The sequence below is a fragment of the Indicator indicator genome, chromosome 10, assembly GCF_027791375.1.
Source record: "Indicator indicator isolate 239-I01 chromosome 10, UM_Iind_1.1, whole genome shotgun sequence".
In the NCBI taxonomy this organism is placed as follows: Eukaryota; Metazoa; Chordata; class Aves; order Piciformes; family Indicatoridae; genus Indicator; species Indicator indicator.
The window spans coordinates 27,581,646-27,606,328 of NC_072019.1; the positions used below are offsets into that span (position 1 = coordinate 27,581,646).

A 24,683-nucleotide genomic window follows, 5' to 3' on the forward strand; every position below is an offset into this window, starting at 1 on the left:
CTGACATGGCTGTACAGGCCTTAAAGCCCCAAGCACCCAGTTTGAGGATAAGAGGGGGCTGTGAACATTCAAACCTGATGCTTAGATGTGGTTGTGATGTTCTCTTCCTCCAGCTCTTCTCCTCGCTGGCAGGAGTGGAAGCGTGTGTGTGTGTGTGTATATATATATGTATAAACAACAACCTCAAACTTCAGAGTCCCTGATGGGTCACATTCTTGGCTGTTGCTGCCCTACTACTAAATGAGTTCTGGTTGCTTGTTTCCACAGCTCTAGAAGAATTCTTGGTACTTTTCTATAAGGTTGTCCCCTAGGTTGCCTTAAGAAGCATCTTTCAGGTGGTGAGGTTGTTTGAAATAGATGAGATGTTAGATAGGAAATTAAATATGTGCTAATTGTGAGGCAGCAGGCAGATGCCTAATTATAGACAGCATAAATATATAATTATGGACTGTTGGAAAATGTATATTTACTCAATAATGGCTTTGCCAGATGCTTGATAGTGCATTGCTGTGAGGTCTGCTCAAAAAATTGTCAGTGAGAGGGTCACTGGCCCTGTTAATCAGACATTGGGAATCTGATTTGTATTTTAGTGGTCTTGTGCCTCCAAAAGCCTGCTGCAGAAATGGTTGGGGTTAGGAGAAGACTTCTGCTTGATATAAAACAATTACTGTGGTAATACAAAATAATTGAGACTATAAAATATGTCATTTATGGCATCAGCACACTGCCTTAAAGAACTGAATAAATATTTATGATTTTTACAGTGGTCCCACAAGTGCAGCAGGTTTGTGGACCAGAAACCTAATGCTGGTTGTTCCTGCACGGGGGTTGGTGCACGGTGAACCTCTGGGTGTTATGTGCCCCCTCAGCCCTTCCTGAAAATGCATGCAAAAAGTGGAGGCAAGGGAAAATCGAGGATATGCAACACAGGGAATGAAATAAACTATAGCTCTTGAGACCAGCTGATGGGGAATGAGAACTGACTGCATTCGGTTTTGGGTGACTCACTCCAAGAATGACACTGAAATGCTGGAGAGTGTCCAAAGGTCAGCAAAGCTGGTGAAAGGGTCTAGAGCAGAAGTCTTGTGAGGAGCAGCTGAGGGAACTGGGGTTATTCAGCCTGGAGAAAATGAGGGTAAGGAGAGACCTGGCTCTCTACAATTCCCTGAAAGGAGGTTAGTGCCAGGTGGGGGCTGGTCTCTTCTCCCAAGGAACAAATGTTAGGACAAGAGGAAACAGCCTCAAGCTTCACCAGGGGACGTTTAGATATGACATGAAGAACAATTTCTTCCCCCTGATGGTTGTCAAGCTCTGGCCCAGGCTGCTCAGGGCAGTGGTGGAATCTCCATCCCTGTAAGAGTTTCAAAGCCATGATAGATGCGATGCTGAGGCTCATGGTTTAGTGATAATGATTGGACTTGATCTTAAAGGTCTCTTCCAACCAAACTGTTTCTGTGATAATGCTGTAAAGAGGGTAAGTAGGGAGTGGTCATTCACTGCCTTCCAAAACTCCAGCATGGATTAAAAGGTTGGACTTGGGTGATCCTTGAGGTCTCTTCCAACCAGATATATTCTGTGATTCACTTGTTGGGTAGTTTCTCCTTGCTCACCAAATGCACAGCTGAATTTCAGGATAATGTGCAGACCAAAAAAACTTTTATGAGTCTAAAAAGCAATTAGACAAGTATCTAATTAGATATCTCATTAGACAAAAGTCTCCCTGTCCACTAGACCAAACACAGCTTGGGATTTCTCCTGTTTGAGTCCAGATTTCTGTTTCTCCTATAAGATGTTGTGCAGGTGTGTGTGAGAGAATCTTAAATAGAGGTTTTCTGAAACCCGGAGCACTTCCTCCCTCTGAGAGATGACAAAGGTATGGAAATCGTATGCCAATTTAAGAACAGCTGAGCAAACCATCTCCTTCCTGCCCCTGGTTCTCATTAAGCAGGATTTGAACTTCAGCTGAGAGAGACAATCAATTCTTTGAGGACAAGCCTCATGACATTTCTCCTCTAAATTTCTTCTAGCCAGAAATGCCTTTTTTAAAACAGATTTTGATCTTTGCCAGATGAAACAGGGAGATGCCTGCAGAAGGCGATTTGATGTGCTGTTGGAGACTGCAAGGCCTGTTCCTGAGATAAGTGTGATGACTCAGAACTAGGACTTAATGAATAGTAACTAGACATTCTTCAGGATTGGTGGCTTTTCAGCTCTAAGTCATTCATTTTCCTGGCTCATATCTTAACTAGACTTATTCAGATATGCTTAATTTTTTAGTTTAACAGAAGTTTCTCTTTCATCAGCCTAGTATCTGTCAAATAGGGCTTAAAAAATCCTGTGACACAAAATGGTGGAGAACAACAGATGCTCAGTGTCCTTTGAAAATCAGAGCTGTAGGTTTTAGGGGACAAGTTGCACTAAGGCTTTAGACACAGCACAAATCAATATGCCCCTGAGAGGCTGGAGTCTTCTGAAAGGCCTCTCAGGATAATCTGACTTGGAGTATAGATTTTAAATGTACAGTCAGTGACAATACATCAACATTATGCTATTTAATTGTGAGTTCTTGTTTGTTGGTTTCCTCATAATTCATGAGAGTCACAAAGCAAACTTATTCATGAGAGGAGATGGAGGAGGTTTTGAGCACATAACTCTAGGCTGTAAAAGAGAAGTAGGTTTCATGGCAGAAAGCATTCCTCAAAGCATGCCTTGCTTCATGCTTTTATGAAACTGCTTTGCATAGAATCGGGTTGGGTTGGAAGGGACATTAAGAATCATCTATTTCCAGCCCCCTCGCCATGGGCAGGGACACCTCCCAGTAGACCAGGTTAGTCAAGGCCTCATCCAGCCTGGCCTTGAACACCTCCAGGGAGGGGGCATCCACAACCTTCCCTTGGCAATCTGTTCCAGTGTCTCACACCTGCCCTTCCCCCTCCCACCCCCATCTCCACTGGAAAGAATTTCTTTCTAATCTCTAGCTTCAGTTCATTCCCTCTTATCCTATCACTACAAGCCCTTGTAAAAAAGTCTCTCCACAGCTTTCTTGTAGGCTTCTTCAGGTACTGAAAGGCTGCTCTAAGGTCTCCCCAGGGCTTTCTCTTCTCATTTTGCCATTTCTGTAGGTATCTGAATGTAGCTGGCCAGTCCGACAAGCACCCAGTCTGCACAACCTCTATGCTGTCTGTAAAAACATGCACAACTGGCTTCAGCAGAACCCCAAAAATGTGTGTGTCATCCACTGCATGGTGAGTACACCAGGAACAGCCATATTTTGAGACTTTTGAGTTCTAAGTCATACTGTATATTGCTTGCCTGGAGTCTGTGTGCAAGGATGGTGATGGTTTCTGAAAGAAAAACAAATGTCATAAAATGGGTCCCTATAGAAGGGGGCTTCATCGTCCATGTGCAGCTACACAGCTAAGCTGGAAGACGTGACACTGGATGAGAAGCAGGAATACACAACAAAAGAGGTCACAGTCATTCTAGAACTGAACTACTAAAGGTGATGAGTAGTAAAAACGTTTGGTCTTCATCCAAGAACCAACCATGAGAGTTGTCAGCCTGCTGTGGCTTTAAGTTGTTGTAGAACAAAGGCAGCCTGCAGACTGAGGGTTACTAATGGAAGTTGGAGAGCAAAGACATATTTTACTGTCCAAACCCTGAAACTGAGATTGTAAAAGTCTCTAGCAGTCACCACTTTGTCTCAAGAAGTCCAGTTGCCTTCTGGTCCTCTTTGTGCACCAGCTGAAATGGTTGCTGGGCTGTAGATGGGATGCATGAGGGTGTGATTCTGCATGACAAACTTGTAATTTTTCCCATGCAACCTTTCATATTGACAGTAATGCCCCAAAGGAGAGTTTTCTTGTGCTCCTGGAGCCCAAATTAAATCTGGGAGGCTGTCAGCCTTGATCAGCATAAAGTGGAAGACACAGAGGAAATGACTGATCCCAAACTGGGTAGACCTGACAGATGAATCTGGCATTCCTGCCTTGTGTAGCACAGCTAGTGGCTGTGGGATATAAGTTCCATTCAAACAGAGACAAAGATCCACTTGATGCCTCCAATCTTGGAACTCTATCTCAAGAATCCAGTTCCTTTGCTGCCCTTAGAGATGTGAAAGACAAGGGATCTTCACGCAATGGATATCAGGATGATGCTGTAAAGGACAGGGAGTCCTTTTCAGCACTTTCTATGAAGTCTGTAGGAGCCCACTGAGTTTATATGAACCGGAGAGATCTTTTCAGAAGTGATTGGTAGGGACTGAACCTAAGCAAAGCAGATAGTGTGCTCAGGCTCAGCAGGTTAGTGGGGTCTGGGTCAGCTCTGGGATGGCCCAGTATGACTGTAATGCCTAAATGCTGTCAAAAAGAAGTAACTGAAAGAAGCCTGTATAACTTTTACCTGGTGTTTCAGACTTTGATGGTGGCCACCTGCCTGGTGGGGCAGTAGGTTTCCCACTTTTTCCTCATAAATGAGTCTTAACTTTTGGAATCTTCTGTCCCCCTCTGTTAAGTGGGAGATGAGCTGAGTGCATGGTCATTCAGGAACACTGACCAGGTTCTTGTACCCACCACTGCACCCTAAGTGTGCATCAAAACTAAGCAGGCATCAGACCTGGATTCTAGTGGAAGCTGATGGAAGGGCTTTTTCTTTGGCTTGATGGAGCTGGGGTATGGTCCACATGGCTCATTACCTCATGTTCCTAGGTATAGGCAGCAATCCAGGGTACTCGGGATACTTTTGACTCTCCTGTACTTTTGGTCTTATCAACCTAACTCAGCAACATACCTTACCCCATAAGCAACCTACCTAAAGAAGACATGGACTTGTCCAGGAGTAACCTGTAGATTGAGGGCTGTGGAGGTGTTGGGTGTGGGAGCCTTGGGTTGGTTTTCTTTTGTGGTGTTGAACTCTTCTTTGTAGGTGAAATGTCTACTAGATGACTGCCGTGGGACAGGTGAACGCTGAACCTTGTGGCCAGTTCCAGACCCATGCTTGGGAGCAGCCATGAAACACCATCATTTGTAGAGAAAATGTACAAATCCAAGTCTAAACCACAGCTTTGGCTGCTTATTAGATATTAACTTAGCTTCTATGCAGGCCAGTGCTGTTCACTGGAGTCCTAGGTATTAAATAACACAATACTGGAGAGTCTTCATCTTGTGTTCTCAATCCTGGTCTTTCTGGAGAAACTCCCTGTGATTGAAGGAAGAATGGAGAGTGTTCTGCTGAAATGTAAATGATGTTGCTGATGTATGTTTCCCCTCCCCCTGCTCTTTTCCTTAACAGGATGGACGTGCAGCTTCAGCAGTTCTGGTCAGTGCGATGTTCTGTTTCTGTCACCTCTTCTCTAATCCAGGCCCTGCTATGCAGTTGCTGAACACAAAGAGGCCTGGAATTGTACTGTGGCCATCTCACAGGAGGTAGAGTATGCTGGCTAAAGGCTATGGAAGCAAGCTATGGTCCTCATGCTACAAACTGCCAGAGCAGAACTTGTGCATCAGCCATGGCACTTAGCTGTGATCAGTCTTAACTGATGTTTGTGGCCACTTCCATCTTACCCACATCAATATAGAATCATAGAGTCATTAAGGTTGGAAAAGACTCCTAAGGTCATTAAGTGCAACCATCAACCCATGGCCACTAAAGCACGTCCTGAATTGCCATGTCTACAGGTGTTCTGAACACCTTCAGGGATGGTGAATCCACCACCTCTCTGGGCAGCCTGTTCCAATGCATGACTACACTTGCAGGAAAGAAATTTCTTATAACATCCTCTGGTGCAACTTGAGGCCATTTTCTCTTGTCCTATGTAACAGTAATGGAGGTGGGGGGAAAAAACCTAATACTACTATAGCTTTGCTCACTAGTATGGGAAAGCTGATGAACCTGTAGTTAACAGGATCTGAGTGAACCCCTTTCCCCATATCATTCATCCTTACAGAAGCTTTCATTGTAAAACTGTCATCTTCACAACTTCAATTAGCAGAGGAAAAAGTGCCTATTGGCACAAACCAAAGATACAGTGTATGTAATAATAATGATCCTTCTGGACATGACTCTAAGTCATCTGCTATCTGCATGTAAAGTAAAAGACAAACTTCTGCTGGTGAGCTAGAAAAACAATTGCTCATCATGTTTTCTTTAAAGGTGAGGAGAGATGATCTTCAGCTCAAAGCTGAAGGCCAGCTTCCTTCCTCTTGAAGACTGAGAGGGGATCTTATCAAAACACATAACTATCTAAAGGATGAAGGTCATGAGGATGAAGCTGTGCTCAGTGGTGCTCAGGGATAGGACAAAAGGAGATGGGTACAAACTAGAATGCAGGAGGTTTCACCTTAACTTTTGGAGAGACTCCTTTGCTGTGAGGGTGCTAGATCCCTGGAGCAGGCTGCCCAGAAAGGTTGTGGAGTCTCCTTCTCTGGAGACTTTGAAAACCCACCTGGGTGCATTCCAGTGCAACCTGATCTAGGTGTGCCTGCATTAACAAGGACTGGATGATCTCCAGGGGCCCCTTTCAACCTCTACCTTTCTATGAGCTCCAGTAACAGACGTGTAGATTTAGTGCCAGCTATGAGGATGCTGGAGTACATGGAAACTCGAGTCCTGGAACTGTGATAGAATCAGGCTTTCATTTGGATTTCAAGGTAGACTTCAGGTACAGAATAATAAGTGGTCAGCTGGGATGGCACCTTCAGTGATGGCTTTCTGTCTCTGCAGGTACATAGGATACATTTGTGATCTAACAGCAGACAAGCCCATCGTTCCTCACTGCAAACCACTTACTATCAAGTCTGTCACCCTCAGCCCAGTCCCCTGTTTCAACAAGCAAAGGAATGGCTGCCGGCCTTTCTGTGACATTCTCAGTGGAGAAACCAGAATCCTCACCACTGCCCAGGAGTATGAAAGAATGAAGTGAGTTGCTGCGATCTCCTACTGTCCTTAGGAGCTTTGTTCAAGGAGGCTTTTGTTTTGCTATGTGTTCAATGTCTGTGCTGCAAAGGGAGTGCATTTATTCATTGAAAGTTCATGTCTAGTGCTGACATGAAGTGCCAAAGTTAGTCTGAAGTTGTCATGCAGTGGGATACCTTCACAGAGGTGGTTCAATGCTGTGTTGGTTTCTCCTGTGAAATGTTTGTTTCAACTAAGTCTAACCCTAAGCAAAGCACTCAATGGACTTTTTTGGTGCTTGGCCTTGCATGGTTTGCTTGGCCTTGCATGGTTTGCTTGGCCTTGCATGGTTTGCTTGGCCTTGCATGGTTTGCTTGGTTTGCTTGGCCTGGATGAGATGAGAGCTTTTATGTTGACACTGTTGATGGCTGTGGCATTGTGGAAGGTAGCTTAACCGTGGATTTCTTTCTCTTCCCCTCAAAGAGAATACCGTGTGCAAGAAGGGAAAGTCCTAATTCCACTGGGAGCCACTGTCCATGGAGATGTTGTTGTTTCTGTCTACCATATGAGGTCAACCATTGGGGGACGCCTTCAAGCAAAAGTAGGAGTTTAACTTCTCTTGCGTGGCAGAGGCAATGTAACTAAGCTGGCTAAAGATGGGGTCTAAGTGTGCTTGTGGCACTTGTGATGAGAGCTTCCATCCTTAGCAATAGACACAACACAAATTTGATCAATGCAAATGGAAAATAAAGGCCTGCATATGAAGAAGTCCATGATGCCTATGATATCTCCTTATGGAGATGGTGTTTACTATAGAATGTAGAATCCTTCCAGCTGATGTAGGAGAAAGAAATTGTCTATCAGTAACTAGCTCAGGGCAAACCACCACCCAAGTCTCTAAGGAGATGGAAGGAGATTTTTTTTTTTCTGCTTGGATTAGAATGACTTACTGAGAATGACTCCTGTGTGGCCTCTGTTTTGCTTGCTTTGCAGCAGCCTTCACATGTTTTGGTCACCTGGGGAGAAAAAGTGCAATTTATGTGGCTTGGTCAGTCATTTGGGCAGCCTGTTCCAGACTGTGACAACCCTTTTGGGGAAGAAATTGTTCCTCACTTCCAACCTATATCTCCCCTGGTGCAACTTAAGGCCATTTCCTCTCATTTCATCACTTGCTCCTTGGGAGAAGAGACCAACACCAACCTGGCTCCACCCTCCTTTCAGAGAATTGTGGAGAGCCAGGTGTACCCTCAGCCTCCTTTTTTCCAGGCTGAACAAGCCCAGTTCCCTCAGCTGCTTCTCACCAGACCTGTTCTCCAGACCCTTCACCCTAACCCTTAAAGTAGACTTAACTAACTGCCTGTATGTGCTAGGAACAATTCTTTTAATGTCACGAACTTAAGCTCTTGCACAGTCTGATGCTCTGTGTTGTTTTCAGATGACCAACACACAAATATTCCAAATTCAATTTCATACTGGATTCATAGCCCTGGGAACAACCACACTAAAATTCACCAAGTAAGTATTTCAAGTTGTGAACATTAATCAAACCTGAAGTGTAAAAGCCTTTGGAAGGCTGAAGGGGATGAAACAGGGAAAAGTCTGTGTGCACGTATGGAGGAACTTGATACAGCTTTGCAGAAATATCCTTTCCTTTTTAACGGTTCCATTTGTCTCCATTTTAGGCCTGAACTGGATGCCTGTGACTCTCCAGACAAATACCCTCAGCTTTTCCATGTTATACTGGACATAGAAATACAGTCTGCTGATAGGCAAACTGAATTAACTCCCCCTTGGGAGAACTTCAGCTCAAAAGACATCAATCCAAGCATTCTCTTCTCCTCTCATCAGGAGCATCAGGACACACTTGCTTTGGCAGGTAAGAGCTGCAGACATGTACTCAACTCCTCTGCTTAGCTGCTTGCTGAATGTCATTTTGCTGGATTTTATTGATATGGTGCTGTGTGCTGCAGGTAGAGGTCCCACAGATTCACCCCAGCATAACCTAAGAAATGTTGGACAGAGTGCATTCTTCTCATCTCTCAGCTGGCAAGGTATGCTGAATTGGTCTTTAAAGTAAAATCTGCTTCAAACAAGAGAAACAACTTTTTTTTTTTCCCCCCTGTCCTTCCTGGAGAAGAGTCATGCAGAAGGATCTGATTGTAACATGTCTTTCCCATTAGATCACAGGGTATTGCTGGTCACACCCTTGTCTTGCAATGGAGTGGCAATTGATTCCTACAACATTCTCCTCAGACTTTGCCTTTCTGTGCTGTATGTGACAATTATTGACATCATTCTAGTGCAGAGCTTCACCTGAGGTCTCCTTGATGCTGCTTTTTCCTCATGTTGTGCTTCCTACACAATGCTGTGAGAAAGTAGCACTGAGAGTGTTTCCCTCAGAGACAATTAGTAATCATAGCATCGTTTTGGTTGGAAGAGATCTTTGATATCCAGCCATTATCCCAGCACTGCCAGGTTCACCACTGAACCATGTCCCTCAGCACCACATCTGCATGGCTTTGAAACCCCTCCAGGGATGGGGACTCAAACACTATCCTGGACAGCCTGGTCCAGGCCTCAACAACCCTCTCCATGAAGGAACTGTTCCTCATGTCCAACCTACACTTCCCCCGGTGGAACTTGAGGCTGTTTCCTCTTGTCCTATTGCTATTTCCTTGGAGAAGAAACCAAGTCCCACCTGGCTTCAAACTCCTTTCAGGGAGCTGTAGAGAGTGAGAAGGTCTCCTCTCAGCCTCCTTTTCTCCAGACTGAACTATCCCAGGTCCATCAGCTGCTCCTCATGGGACTTGTTCTCCAGACCCTTCACCAGCTTCATTGCCTTTCTCTGGACCCACTCCAGCACCTCAATGTCCTTTGGGGGGCACAAAACTGAACCCATTACTCAAGCTGTGGCCTCATCAGTGCCCAGTGTAGGGGAGCAGTCACTGCTCAGCTCCTGCTGTTTGCACCATTGCTGATCCAAGCGGGGTTGCTGTTGTTTTAGAAATGCTCAACACCATGAAAATCTCCCACTTCTGTTGAATGCAGCATTCCTCCTATGACAGCAGTGCCACATTACAAAGGAACCAGGTGTAAGAGTTGCTTGTAGGCACAATTAGGAGGGTGATTGATGTCATTACTCCTTTACAATGAGCCTCCTTTTGCCTTCATTTTGAGGTATGGTTGGAGAGCATCCTGGGTGCTTGGTTCTGACCCAGAAACCGTTCAGTTTGTATCTCTAGGTGTTACATTTGCTGACTTTTCAGGCTTGAGGACAGCCAACGATCCACTGGTTTTGATCTGTAAAATTGTCTTCTTGAAATATAGATCCACAGAGACTTGAGTCTTTGCAGAGGACTCTCTTATTTTAATATCCAGCCAAACGCTACTGTGATGTTCTCAGTAGCTTTTTGTTCTGCTTGTAAGCTGCTTTGGATGGGACCTTTCTGAGATGACAAAACTAACAGCTACCTAATTTTATTTTTAATCATCATTTAGATCAGAAATCTGACAAAAGTAGCTCTCAGCCCACCTCAGAGGATCGAGCAGCGTTGGTGCATGAGGAAAGCGAACAGTCAGATGACGAACTCTTGTCCCTTTCCAGTCAGCACAGTAATGCCAGCGGTGACAAGCCTCATGGGACACCAAAACACAGCAAAAAGCAGCAAGAGCCTCCAGCACCACCTCCACCTAAAGACGTGGACCTTCTGGGCCTGGATGGTAGCCCTATGAGCAAGAGTTTTCCCTCACAGCCCACTGCTGCCCCTTCTAACTCAGACTTGCTGAATGATTTGTTTGGGGTTGGTGGGCCAAGTTCTCAAAGTGGACAGCCTGCTGCTGAGGAGGTCTTCCATGTGGGGGGACCTGGATCTCTGCAGTCAACTCCTCGGCGTTCTGCAGCGTCGCCATCCCCGTCCTCATCTGCAAGGGTCGGAGAAGGTAATAGTGGCTATGCCTAGTGTATGATTTGGTGGGGGGTACACTTTGAGAACTCCATTAGGGTAATCTGTGGGATGTTGGAGTCCTCTTGGGAATTGCTGTGGAGAGGTCCCAAGAAGCCACCCAGCTCCTCTGCTCTGAGACAGGAGTTAGTGCCTCTTCACACTCAGAAAGACAAATCAGATTATATAGTTTATTCCCTAAAGTCTTTGCTGGAGCTGACCTAAGTGTTTGGCTGGCCCATGGTGGGAGGGTTGGAACAAGATGATCTTCAAGGTCCCTTCCAACATACACCATTCTATGAATCTATGCATCCTTACACTGGCAGTGACTGGAATTGATCAGTTTTGTTCTGAGTCAAATAATATACAACCCCCTGCTTAGGTTTTGGGTAGACCTAAAGCAGTTTGACTCTAATTTCTCTTTGGACTTTAGTGGATTTGGAGCTATGATCCTGGACTAGGAAGTATGGTTCCACAGATCTGCTGTTTCTGATCTTTCTGCAGACAAGATAGGCAATACAAGAAGGAGATGGGAGATCTTTTGTTGTTTCAAGGACAGATCAGGCTGGAAGAGGGAATGGTTGATTAGATATTGGGGTTCAGCCTGGAGAAGGCTCCAGGGAGACCTTCTGGTGGCCTTTCAGGACTTAAAAGGGGTCCATAGAAAAGCTGGGGACAGACTTTTGAGCAGGGCCTGTTGTGACAGGGCAAGAGGTGATACTGTGAACTAAAAGAGATTTGGACTGGAAAGAAGGAAGACATTTTTTTGTGCTGAGGGTAGTGAAACCCTGTCCCAGGTTGCCCAGAGAGGTGATAGATGCTGCATGCCTGAAACCATTCCAGGTCAGGTTGTTTGGGACTCTCACCAACCTGCTCTAGTTGTATGACCCTGCTGACTGCAAGGGGATGTTGGATCAGAGGACCTTTAGAGATCCTTTCCAACCCAAACCATTCTATGATTCACTCTGTAGTTCTATACTAGAAAAGGGATCCTTTGAGGGTTTAAGCGACCAGAGGAGAGGAAGTGAAAATCATTTGTAAGTGAATAGGTGAGGAATTCAATCCAAGTGGGTCACTGAGGGTCTCTGGAGTAGACAGTCAGTTTTGCTAAAGGCAAAGTAGTGGGACCTGGCAGCAGGTCTCTGTGCACCACACTGAGCTGCACAGCCCTCCCCATGTTTGATTTGGCTTGAGAGTTTGCATTGCAGTTAAGAACTGAGGTTATCAACATGTCCTTGATTCCAAGATCAAAGTATGCTGGCTTAACTCTTTCTCAGCAACTGGTAACTTAAAGCATTTGCAGCACCAGCAGACGTTCTGGTACAAAGAACAGTGGGGTTTCATTTTAAGGACATGTAGGAGATGCTGAAGCTCACACTGGTAGAACCTATCACAGAATGGATGTGCAGCCAATTTAAGTCTTCCTTTCTGATCTAGAATAAAAACATCTCAGTGGCCTTGGGGAGGTTTGTCTGATGGTGTGCTCAAAGGGTGCGAAGGGGACATGAGTAGTTACAGAATCATGGGCTGGTTGGGGTTGGAAGGGACCTTTAAAGGTCCCTGCCATCAGCAGGGACATCCCCAATGAGAGCAGGTTGCTTAGAGACCCAAACAACCTGACTTGGAATGGGATGGGACATCTACCACCTCTTTGGAAAACCTGAGCCAGTGTCTCACCAAACTCAGTGTCAAACATTTCTTACTTCTCTCCAATCTGAATGTCCCTCTTTTAGCTGAAACTGTCACCCCTTGCCCTGCTAAAAAACCTGTCCTCAGCCTTCTGATCACCTCCTTTAAGTATTGGAAGGCCACCTGAAGGTCTCCCTGGAGATTTCTATTGTCCAGGTTGTGCTGATGTAATATTACCTTACAAACACAATCTACTTGTACTGAGACCTGAAAAGGAGGGAAGAGATAGAGCCTGAGGACTGGGGGTGGGACTGAGGTGGGAAAGGGGAGAAAAATACAAATTTCAGGGGAGGAAATTCGGCTGCTTGTATATAGAGAAGGTTCATCTTGCTGTGACTGTCATATGCTCAGCCTGAGAGCTTTGGTCCAGAGGGTGGGAAGGACATGCAGACAAACATCTTACAAGACAGGGGTGCAGCACCAGTACTGGGAACAGATTTCTGGATATTGTTAAGTATTGCAGAACCAGATTGTGGTGCTTGAACGAGAAAAGACAAGTATCTCACACTGTCCTGGTTTGGGTTGGCAGAGAACTAATTCTGTTCAGTGATTTTTACTTCTTAGTCTTAAGCCAGGAAAGACCAGTAATTTCTTATGCATCCTAATCAATGAGCAGCATCATTAATACAATGCACAGCTTCTTAGGATTATATCTTTCTCATAGTATATTTTGTATCTCTGTTCTGGATGCTCTTTACCTTAAACTTGTTGGCAGGTAAGAACTGAGTGACTTCATAGGGGTTTCTTTTCTTGGTTAGGCTTATTGGGCTTTTTACAGGAAAACGGGGTGAGAGGAAGAGTTTAAGAATGAACTGGGATTTGTAACAATTGATGTGGTGTAGAAAAGGTACCAGTTGTTTCCCAAGGATGTTTCAAAATGATGGTCCTTTCACCCTTGACATGTATAACTTTTGACAGCCTAAAATCACCTCTGTGTTCAGCTCTTGAGAAGAAGCAGGAATTGCACCAGAGTGCTGACTGACTCAAAACTGGTCTTCACCATCCCGTTATTGGCAGCATGTGCAAGTTGAAACTTCATCTGAAATGTCTAAATAGCTAAATAATCTTTTGACTGCTCATAAATTCAGCCCCTTTCCTTGGCAGAGACAGCTGGGATCAGCTGATGTGTTGCTGTGACCAAGTTACATGGCTCTCTAGATACCCTAGAATTTGGCTAGAGGACTGATTCATAGAATCATAGAATGGTTTGGGTTGGAAGGGATCCTAAAGCTCATCTAGTTGAACTCCCCTGCTATGGGCAGAGACACCTTTCACTAGATCAGATTGCTGAATATCTTATTCAATGTGGCCTTGAACACCTCCAGGGAGGGGGCATCCACAACCTCCCTGGGCAACCTGTTCCAGTGTCTCACCACCCTCACTGGAAAGAATTTCTTCCTACTCTTCAGTCTAAGTCTGCCCGCGTCCAGCTTCAATCCATTCCCTCATCCTATTACTACAAGCCCTTGTAAAAAGTCCTTTCCCAGCTCTCCTGGAGCCCCTTCAGGCACTGGAAGTTGCTCTAAGGTCTCCCTGGAGCCTTCTCTTTTCCAGGCTGAACAGCCCCAACTCTCTCAGCCTGTCCCCACAGAAGAGGTGTTTCAGCCCTCTGATCATCTTTGTGGCTTTTTCTGGAGCTGCTCCAGCAGTTCTGTGTCCTTCTATAAGAACAGGTCCAGCTCTCCCAGTTGCTCTCCTACAGTTGCTGTCCTCTGTTTGGTATCTGCAGGTAGTAGGTTTTCTTCTCCACAGAGCAGTGCCTTTTCCCTGAAGCATGTTCATTGTACAGGTTAATGATATAGTTTTCTCAAATGTGTTTTTACAGCTGCTGCCTTTGATCCATTTGGAAGTAGCCCTAAGCAAACTGGTCCAGACCTCCTGGGTTCCTTTCTTGGTTCATCATCTGTCCCTGGTGATCCTTTCCTTCAAGCAACAAGAAGCCCTTCACCAACTGTGCACAGTGATCCCTTTCACATGGGTAAGAAAGTGAGGCCCTTCTGGTATATTTGAATAAATGTGAAATGCTGCTTTGAAACAGTGATGGAGCCATTAAGGACAAACTGATGCTCACCATAAAATGACTCTAAACCACAGAAACCCCACTACACAGGAAAGAGCTTTTTGTCTCTACACTTTAAGCTTTACTTATTACTTGAAGTGTGGTAGGATGAGGCTAACTTTTGCTCAAGTCTTTTACTTAATTAATAAGCTATTTGTATACATGAAAAATGAGACCATGAAGAATGTCTGCCTGCATATTCCTGTGGTGAGGAGATCTCATTTGAATCAAACTACTATTAATTGAGCTAAATAGAGCATGGCATGTTAAGCCTGCTAGAGAAAACACACATCCTTTGGTGATTTTAGTTATAGGCAGCTGTTTTCTTTAGTTCTGATAGTAACACTTGCCAAAATCCGTTGAATGTGACTCTTATTTGAAGAGAAGGATTTTTTTCTTTACTGGACTTTTTTCTTCTCCTCAGTTGTTCCCTTCTCCCCCATGCCAAAATTTCTTTTAACTTTCTCTGAAACATGCAAAACCATGAATTTGTTTCCCTGATCATCCAACACACACCCCTTGAGTGCAGCAGTCTCACTGGAAAGCCAAAATGACAAAGGAGAAGAGTAGTGTGCTGCTGACACTGCTTGTGTCCTTGCTTTGCCAAGCTCAGGTATTGGATACTAACTCTGTGAATAAGAAGGTTGGGTCACACTTGGAGCTGGCTGCACTAATTCAAAGAATTTAAATGGTGTCCTTGCATGATGAGGTATTAAATTACCCTGCTAGTGCCTATGGATAATGAAATGCTGGCAGGGTGAGCTGCATAGACCTACAGACTCCATTTGATACAAGGTTGAAGGAAGGACTCTCTTCCTTCTGATTTACATCTGTGAGCTGGTTTGCTTTACTGGTTTCCTCTATCTTTGCCCTTTGCATGTAGAATATTTGCTTGGGTTGAGATGTTTTCAGAAACACAAGCCTCCATGTGTTACTCTGGTGGTGAGGTTTTTATAGGTACGTAAAGTCTCTGACCCCAAGCTACCATAAAAGGAACACTGTAAATCTGTGTCCTTCCCCATTCACCTCCGTATTGTATGAGATCAGAATCACAGAATGTTAGGGGTTGGAAGGGACCTCTAAAGATCATCCAGTCCACCTGCCTCTGCTAGATCGGGATCACCTAGAGCAGATCACTCAGGAAGGCATCCAGGTGGGTTTTGAGTGTGTCCAGACAACCTCAGTGCAGTTTGTTCCAGTGCTCTGTCACCTTCACAGTGAAAAAGTGTTTCCTTATGTTCGTGTGGAACCTCTTCCGCTCCAGCTTGTACCTGTTGCCCCACGAGCAGAGCCTGGCTGCATCCTCCTGACACTTGCCCTTCACATCTTTATAAACATGAATGAGGTCACCCCTCAGTCTCCTCCAAGCTGGAGAGACCCAGTTCCCTCAGCCTTTCCTCATAAGGCAGAGGTTCCAGTCCCTTCATCATCTTTGTGGCTTTGTGCTGGACTCTTTCAAGCAGTTGTCTGAGGTCCTTCATGAACTGAGGGACCCAGAACTGGACACAATAGGAAAAAAGGTTCAATGTGTAATTCTCATCATGGTGGAGAAGTTCACTTTGAATTGGCAAGTGGTAGATGGACCCTGCACTGTCTCTCCTGCTCCTTGTCTTCTCTTCCTAGAGGTTGGGTTACATTGCTTTTGCTGTAGTATTTTGAGATATTTACACGTAATCGTTCTGCTTTAGCTTCTAGCACACCAACGGTCTCCATACAACCAGATGTTTCCAGTGGTTGGGAGTGGCCCAACAAACCAGGTATGTGTCATAAAAATTCAGGGCATTTAAACCCTTAAGGAGCCTTGAGAGAGGAGAGGCAGAGTGGAAATGACTGCAGAGAACAGGTTCCCTCTTTCTACTGCTTAGTACTTTGACTAGTAGCACAAAATATCAAGATTTTAGTCTCATCTGAACTGCAGCAGTTTGCTGTACTTGGTCTCCTAGTCATCCTAGTGAGGATCTCATTAAACACTTTCTGTTAAAAGAAAAAAAATCTGGGTTTTAATAACCTCAAGAAAGCAGATTCTGAAGCAGGGCAGGTGGTTTGTGAGGATGTACATTGTTGTGTTTCATTCCATTATAGAGCCATGAGAAGGACCTGGGAAGCTCTATGTGTTCCTGGGATGATGCTAAATAGCAGCATGATTCTTTTTAACCTTGGGAGAAGGTCCTACCAAAAGTTGCTTCCCCGAAGCTTCTAGTTCTTAAAATGCACTAGTTTATCATAATTACTTTGTCATCACAGACAGTCTAGGGAACAATCTTGTTGCTAAGCCTAATTGTGAGTGGGTGTGCAACTTGTCTAGGCCAATGCTGAGTTGAGGCTGCTGAGAAACCTGACAATAGTACACTTCATTTTAATAGCAGTCTTCCCACTGGGGAAGTAAAATAGGGATAAAAACTGAGTTTTTTCTTTTTTTTTTTTTTTTCTTTTAAGGTGGCATAGGAATGGGAAGTAAGTCAGCTGCCACCAGTCCTACAGGATCCCTCCACAACACTCCCACTCATCAGCCTAAACCCCAAACACTGGATCCATTTGCTGATCTGGGGACTCTTGGAGCGAGTTTAGCAGGTTTGCATTCCTTATTTAAAAATAAACTAATATTTACTGTTTTGGAGAAATAGGATGAGCAGCCTGGCATGTAGCAAAGAGCTTTATGGGTCCTCTCAGCCTACCTGCATGTCAGTGCTTCTTTAAAGCTTTCCCTTCTGCCTGTTTCTCTGTAAATCTGTGCTTTTACTGGTTCTCCATGAAAAAATATGCTAACAGCTTGTTTGGACCTTGTAGGGTACCTGGATTATAAAGTGTAACGTGTCTCTTAATCCTAAACAGTCTCTGGCTAAGGATGCTCTGTGTTTAACTCCAATTGCAGAATTATTGCTAACAGAGCTTGGAGAGGTGCCTGGGAGGAGACTTTGGCTCTTCAAACCTTCTGGGGTCCTTGAGGAATTGTTTCCTTCTAGATCTGACTCGTTTTTGTCCTTTGTGAGGAAACCTATGGAACATCACTAATCAGCCTCTAATTTGTAGGACTCTAAAGGTGGAGCCTGAACCCATTTTCTTTTGCATCTGGCTATGGAAAAACCTGGTTTTGCCTGACTGCTTAGACAAGTATTTTCTCCTTGTTTTATCTCAGACAACAATCAGCTAACTCTCAACATCAGAGCTAAAAAGGCCACTTTTGTCAGATTATCTAAATTTTCCTTAAAACCCAGCATGTTGGCTTCTCTGACTCTGGTAAATAGAATTTTTTTCCCTTCCCTTTGTTACTGCCCTCGGCTCTTTGTGAGCTGCTGTGGTTTGATCTGATGTTTTTCTCCTTTGCGTCAGCACCAGCATGGTTCTAGGATTAGGTTTCCCAGTTTCCTCTGCTGGATCACTAGCTGCTCTGCAGGAGCAAAATACACAGCATGCCAAGACCCATGTCAGAGCCATTGAGGTGCTTTTAAAACAAGTATTCTGCAGTAAAGTTTAGAGACTTCAAAAACAAACTACTTGGCCTCCACAGGATATTCAACCACATTTTTCTTGTCCATGACTAAGTCAAAAGCATGCAATCCAGTTTCCATGACACACTTCAGAGCTCAAAGTTGAGTGTGGATGTTAGTCTTCACTAATAAAACATGAACACTGCAAACCTCCCACTACAAACTGACTCAGAGGAGCATCCCCTGAAGTTCTAAGGTGCTGAAAACACAGAACTCTGTGGGATGGTATGATATAAGGATGGGCTAAAGAGCTGTTATTTCAACATGTCAGCCTGAAATTGTCACCACAACACACAGCAGCTGTGGTGCCCAGTTAGCTGCAGGTAGCTTTCCCTGTGCTCCTCTAATGAGCTACTACTCTAGCTCAGGTGCTTGTTTTTCTTGTTGCTGCTCAATAAGCTGCTTATAAGTCAAAGGGCTTTGCTTGATGCTGCAAACATAAGTTTGTAGCAGAGCTGAAAATAGAAGCCAGCTGCCTGTGGGCGGTGTTGTTTAGGTTCCCTTTTGGGAAGGCAAGATGGACAATTTGCACATGGCCAAGATTATTCCTTTCCCCCTACTCTGCAGGTGGCTCTTCGTTTGCCAGCAAACCAACCACTCCGACAGGCATGGGTGGAGGATTCCCTCCCTCACCACAGAAACCCTCTCCCCAGCCCATGGGTGGCAGCAGTTGGCAGCAAGGAGCTGGCTACGGCTGGCAGCAGACACAAGCCAAGGCCCAGCCAAGCATGCCTCATGCTTCTCCTCAGAACAAGCCCAATTACAACGTGAGCTTCTCAGCAATGCCAGGAGCACAAAACGAACGTGGGAAAGGACCAGCTAATGTTGGTAAGTGTTCAGCATCTAGAAGGTTGGCTCCTTCTAATATTGCTGTAATACCGGGTAGGATCTAAGCAATCATAGAATGGTTTGGATTGGAAGACATCTCTAGAGGTTACCTTATCCAAACCCCCTGTAGTCAGCAGGGACATCTGTAACTAGAGCAGGTTGATCGATGCCCTGTCCAACCTGACCTGGAATGGTTCCAGGGATGGGACTTCTACCACCTCTGAACTCTTCAACCTGGGCCAGGGTCTCACCATCCCCAGGGCAAAAAATGTGTTCCATCTATTTAGTCTAAATCACCTTCTTTTTAGTTTAAATCCATTACCCCTTTTCCTGCCCCAACAGGCCCTGCTAAAAGTTTGGCCCTGTCTTTGTTGTAGGCTGCTTCTAAGTACTGAAAGGCCACAAAAAGGTCTCTCTGGAGCCTTCTCTTCTCCAGGATGAACAACCCCAACTCTCTCAGCCTGGCTTCATAGGATTTAGGAGATTCCTTATCCCCCAGTGGGTTTCAATATTAATAATTCAAGTTACATTTAGCCTGTACCTCTTCTATAAGCTCCTGCACACTCATTAGCACTGGGAGGTTGTGGTAGTGATACATCAGGGTGGCTTGGGTAGAAGAGCAGAGTTAAATAAACCTACATTGTGATAACTCCAAATCTTTTATTTTTCAAGATGCAAAACCAAAAGTGTCTGCAGATTTTGAAGATCTATTATCTGGTCAAGGTTTTAATGCTCACAAGGATAAGAAGGGTCCCAAAACAATAGCAGAGATGAGAAAAGAAGAAATGGCTAAGGAGATGGACCCTGAAAAGCTAAAAGTAAGCAATGCTGTTCTTTGTGCTCTTACAATCATTCAATGTGTCTTTAATTCTCATCATGCTTGGAACACTGAAAGGTGGAGGGGACAGTAAGCTGCCACCTATCCTGCATGTGAGGCAGCTGAGCAAATCTTTCAGGTCATTAAGTGCCAGAAACTCTCCTCTTGTTTTAGTACTCGCTTTAAATATGTGACCTCTACAGCATTGTTGGATACCAAGGATCCTGTGCTGTCTCTCCTGCTTGCTTTCCATAAAGTGGATGTCTTAACTTGATAGCACCATGAACTGCTATGCTCTACATTCGCATGACAGACAGCAATGAGCTGATGTCACCAGAAGCACAAAGTCATAAGCTGCAGGTGTTAGTGAAGATTCTTCCAGACATTCCCCATCTCATCAGAATGAGAGAGTGCTTAGGGAAAGTGTTAAGCTTGTAAAAACCTCTGTTCTGAGAGTGCTTCTCACAAATAAGAACAAATTTTTTTCTTGTGTTTGTGTGAGGGTTGTGGAGCCCTGGAGAGGCTGCACAGAGAGGTTGTGGAGTCTCGTTCTCTGGAGAGATTCCAAACCCACCTGACCATTGTGATGCCAGGAAAGCTGCTGTGGGTGACTTTAGCAGGGGAGTTGGACTGGATGATCTCCAGAGGTCCCTTCCAACCCCCATCATGCTGGGATTCTGTGAAATTAACCACATGAAAGAGCAGTGACTCTCTGCCAATACTTCTGTCAAACCCAGGGTTTGGTGAAATGAGGAATGTTCTCCCCGTGATGAAATCGCCATGGGGCAGAAAGTGAGACCTTCCTCCTGCTTCTTCCTGCAATAACTTCTCATGCCTTTCCTACAGATGTGAACATCCTTTGGAACAGATTTAAAACTCTATGGTTACATTTTGTCCTAAACCACTGTGGCAAACAATGACTTCCTCAGTGTTTACTGCTAGGGCTGCTAGCAGGTCTTACACACCACTCCAGCCCTGATTAGCAGGCATAGCCAATTGAACTAATCCTCTGACTAATTAATCTTGCCTGTTCTGGAATTCTCTCATCTCTCCTCAAAGTGCCAAATACAGGTCTGTGATGAAGGGAAGGAGATTCAACCTGTCCCGCTTAACTTCTGAAGCATGAAACCATAAATTATAATTGCAGAAGGATGGAGAATGGAGACGAAAAGCCCAAGCAAAAGCCAGACAAACATCTAGAAAACAGAACAAGTGATTTTTTTAAAGAATTAATTTTTTTCAGCCTTGTGGAAAGGTTTTAACTTTTGGAAATTGTGTGCCAGCAACCATGGTGAACATGAACATCAGCTACTCGAAACCAAGCTGGACAGCTGTCAGGCCAGCAAGTGTCCAGCAGCTTTCCCAATCCATGAGCTGTACAACTTCAGTGATTCATGTGGTTCTACTTGACACGTCCTATATCTTCCCTCCAGCAAGCTGCCAAATTGCTGGAGCACTCAGCTGATTGTCCTTTCCCAATACAATTCCCTTTGCTTTGTGTTTTATTTCACTGAGTCACATCAGACTGGAACTAATGAATCTATTGGAGTTTTAGTTTTCATGTTTGCTTCCCTCTCCTCTTCTCCTTCCTTAGCCCTAGGCTAAGATGGGAATCACAGGGGGGACTACATAATCTAGGAATGTGGACCACCTAGTGCTTTATTTGCTGAATTGCAGGTAGCAAATAGGCTTGTGGAGGGAACTGAGCTCCTGACTTAGAGCTGAAAAAGATTTCTCTTAAAACCAACCTTCAAAACCAGTCTTTAGAAGACTTAAAACTAAATGTGCACAGAAGATACACATCTATAGCAGAGTTCTAGTTGAGCTTGCTTTAGGTGTGTAATTAAGCTTGCTAAAGAGCCACGCAAACATTTTATCTTTTGACTATTCTATCTCATGTCTGTTTTTAAGTGTTATCTACTCAGTATTTTTAACAGAAATGTTGCTGAAGGTGGGTCTTAAATTTCAAGCAGTGATATAGAATGACAAAGCAGAGATTGATCAATATCTTCCAAAGCTGCTTTCAAATATCTTCTAAAGCTTGGGAAGAAATGTAAGATGCTCTAAGTAATTGTTCTTCAAATGAAGATCCCTCTTTCTCCTGAAGTATCTAATTGATACTAATTTTTTTTTTTCTTTACAGATCCTGGAATGGATTGAAGGGAAAGAGAGAAATATAAGAGCCCTGCTGTCCACAATGCATACAGTCCTATGGGCAGGAGAGACCAAATGGAAACCTGTTAGTATGGCAGATCTTGTCACACCAGAGCAGGTGAAGAAAGTCTACCGGCGGGCAGTGCTTGTTGTTCATCCTGACAAGGTAAGGCTCCCCCAGTTTCACAGTGTTGAGAATCACAGAATGGTTTGGGTTGGAAGAAACCTGAAAGATCATCTAGTTCCAACCCCCCTGCCATGGGCAGAGACACCTTCCACTAGACCAGGTTGCTCGAGACCTCGTCCACCCTGGCCTTGAACACCTCCAGGAGGGGGCATCCATTACCTCCCTGGACAACCTGCTCCAGTGTCTCGCCAAGTTCACTGTAAAGAATTTCTTCCTAATCTCCAGTCTAAATCTCCCTCTTCCATCTTCAACCCATTCCCCCTAATCCTATCACTACAAGCCCTTGTAAACAGTCCCTCCCCAGCTTTCTTGTCGCCCCCTTCAGGTACTGGAAAGCCACTGTAAAGTCTCCCTCAATCCTTCTCTTCTCCAGGCTGAAGTAGTCACTGTTCTCTTAAATACAAAGTGCTGAATGTTATCACTTCGTTTACTGGTACTTTAAAAAGCTTTGTAGAAAGTAGTAATAATATTTTTGTCAGTTTCTGAAAGGTGAGAAGTCTAAGCACTCCCACCCCCAGGGCTGTGCTTGGTTCATAGAATCACAGAATCATTTCGGTTGGAAGAGACCTTTAAGATCATCAAGTCCAACCATTCATCTAGCAGCTTTCATTGTCCTCACTTTGACTCTAAGCCATACTGGTGGTGAATGAGAGGCCACAATATTGTGTCTGCTGAAGATGATCAGGATCTGATATGAAAGGACAGGGCTCTTAATCAAACTTCTAAACCAGAAGAATCAGGTTATCTGTTTTCCATCTTGTGGCCTGACGTCTTGCTGCTTTAGCTTGCCAGCACCATCTGGGAAAAGCCTATGGTGATGATGAGCCACCTTTACCTTTAATGAAAAGAAGTGTTGCAGTGGGCAAGGCTTGAAAAGATGTGTTCCTGCAAGCACTTAGGCAGCCCACTGCTCTTATCAAGGAACTGTGTCAGGTAGCAGCTCCTTCCCTTTTCTGTTTAAGAATATTGCAGCAGCTAGGTCAGCTTGTTGTGGTCTGATTTTATAGATGTGACATGCCTCTTTCTTTTTTTATTCCAGGCTACTGGGCAGCCTTATGAACAATATGCAAAGATGATATTTATGGAGCTAAACGATGCCTGGTCAGAATTTGAAAACCAAGGACAAAAACCCTTGTATTAGGTACTTGCTCAGTCTCCACTACAGACCTGTGCTAGTCCTTATATAGTCTCTTGTCACAAATGTCACAGATCAACTAAACTCTGCCTGGAAATTCTGAAGTTTCAGACAACAAAGAGCCTAATACTTATCATGAAGAACAAGAGAAAGGTTTCCTTATACCTGTATCATGAATCCTGAGCTCAGAGGAACTTTAGCCACCTGGCCAGCCATGTGAGAGCCACGGGGTTACAGTTTCTTGTAATTTTTGTATTTTTCTTTGGATTCAAGTGGGGCAAGAGAGAACATGTCCTGGGAAAAGGTGGAGTTGTTCTCTCTCTGACATGATGTAGCTGGTGGATTTTCTACCTTGTTTTGTTTTGGTGATACGTGATATGGCAACACTTAGTTGAGTTCCATAACTGGTGGTGAAGCCCAGACTTTGATGTGCTTTCTTCCTGTGTTTGGATCAAACTTTATCAAACTGAAGTGCTCAGCTGTGGTTTAGGCACACTTCTAACAGTCACCATTTGCTGCTTAATTGCTCATTTAGTGTAGTATGATGTCTGGATAGAGACAAAGCCAAATCCTGGGTCAGATCAGTGTGGCAGCTGACTGCTGCTTGATGCATTAATGCTGTATTTCACCTCACGGTCCAACAGTGAAATGCACAGAAGAAATTCCTCAGCATTATAGAGCAAGTGTCTTAAAACAAGCAACAAGTTGTTGATGTTGAACAGACCTTGTTGGTTTGCTAGCAGCATGGTTTTTGGGGAAATAGGGAACTGGGGGGAAGGGTGAGTCCATGTTTGCGAAAGTCAGGAATGGGCATGTACTGCATTTTCCTTGAAGTTCTCACCAATGGCTTGAAATAATCAAACAAAAGAAATATCAACAAACCAAAACTCTGCTGTAAAGTCTTAGAAATCATCCCAGTCTGTAGGTAACAATTCCTCTCCTGAGGATTTAGAAGACTTTTGCCAGTCCACTTGTGTTCACCTCTATGCCTTTATCAGCTCCAGAGCACTTGGCAAAGGCTCTTGGCAGTATGCAGCCTGTTGGAACTTCACTTTTCAGATCATGGTGTACAAGCTGTCATGTAGACATCTGTAGGCTGGGTCTGATTTTTGAGGTAAATACAGTGCAGACTGATTATCTTAGAAGTTTATATTGGACCAAAGCAATAATATCATGAGGAAATATCTCTGATGCTAACGCCAGAGCATCTTTCCCAGTTAAAAACCAAGTTACACTCTTTACCCCAAATTCTGACATTCTCCTTTTGTAGAGTAACTACAACTAGCAGTTTATTACCAGCATGTTGTATCTGTATTTGAGCTTGAAAAGGGCAGGTGTGTTCAGAAGGCGGGCAGGAAATCATCTGTATTTACTGCTTAAGGAACAAGTTGCCATCTGATATGAGTCTTTAGAGCTGGTGGTTTTTAAAGACAATCCACTTTGTTGCACTCATGTTTTGCAAGTGGCAAAACTTTTACTGCAAAGACAGTGTGT

General features: G+C 44.3%; 1 protein-coding gene across 1 annotated transcript in view; it reads left to right on the forward strand.

Moving 5' to 3' along the window:
• DNAJC6 (DnaJ heat shock protein family (Hsp40) member C6) overlaps positions 1-23,195 on the forward strand; it is a 45,674-nt gene extending 22,479 nt beyond the window's left edge. Inside the window, exons 5-19 of the mRNA XM_054384193.1 lie at positions 3,123-3,245; positions 5,290-5,423; positions 6,721-6,915; positions 7,375-7,492; positions 8,327-8,406; positions 8,574-8,767; positions 8,862-8,942; positions 10,390-10,830; positions 14,347-14,481; positions 16,269-16,337; positions 17,017-17,142; positions 18,636-18,896; positions 19,569-19,714; positions 21,857-22,033; positions 23,094-23,195. Of these exons, the coding sequence (XP_054240168.1) occupies positions 3,123-3,245; positions 5,290-5,423; positions 6,721-6,915; positions 7,375-7,492; positions 8,327-8,406; positions 8,574-8,767; positions 8,862-8,942; positions 10,390-10,830; positions 14,347-14,481; positions 16,269-16,337; positions 17,017-17,142; positions 18,636-18,896; positions 19,569-19,714; positions 21,857-22,033; positions 23,094-23,195 (2,382 nt within the window). The remainder of the gene's footprint in view (positions 1-3,122; positions 3,246-5,289; positions 5,424-6,720; positions 6,916-7,374; positions 7,493-8,326; positions 8,407-8,573; positions 8,768-8,861; positions 8,943-10,389; positions 10,831-14,346; positions 14,482-16,268; positions 16,338-17,016; positions 17,143-18,635; positions 18,897-19,568; positions 19,715-21,856; positions 22,034-23,093) is intronic.
• The last annotated feature ends 1,488 nt before the right edge of the window (positions 23,196-24,683 follow it).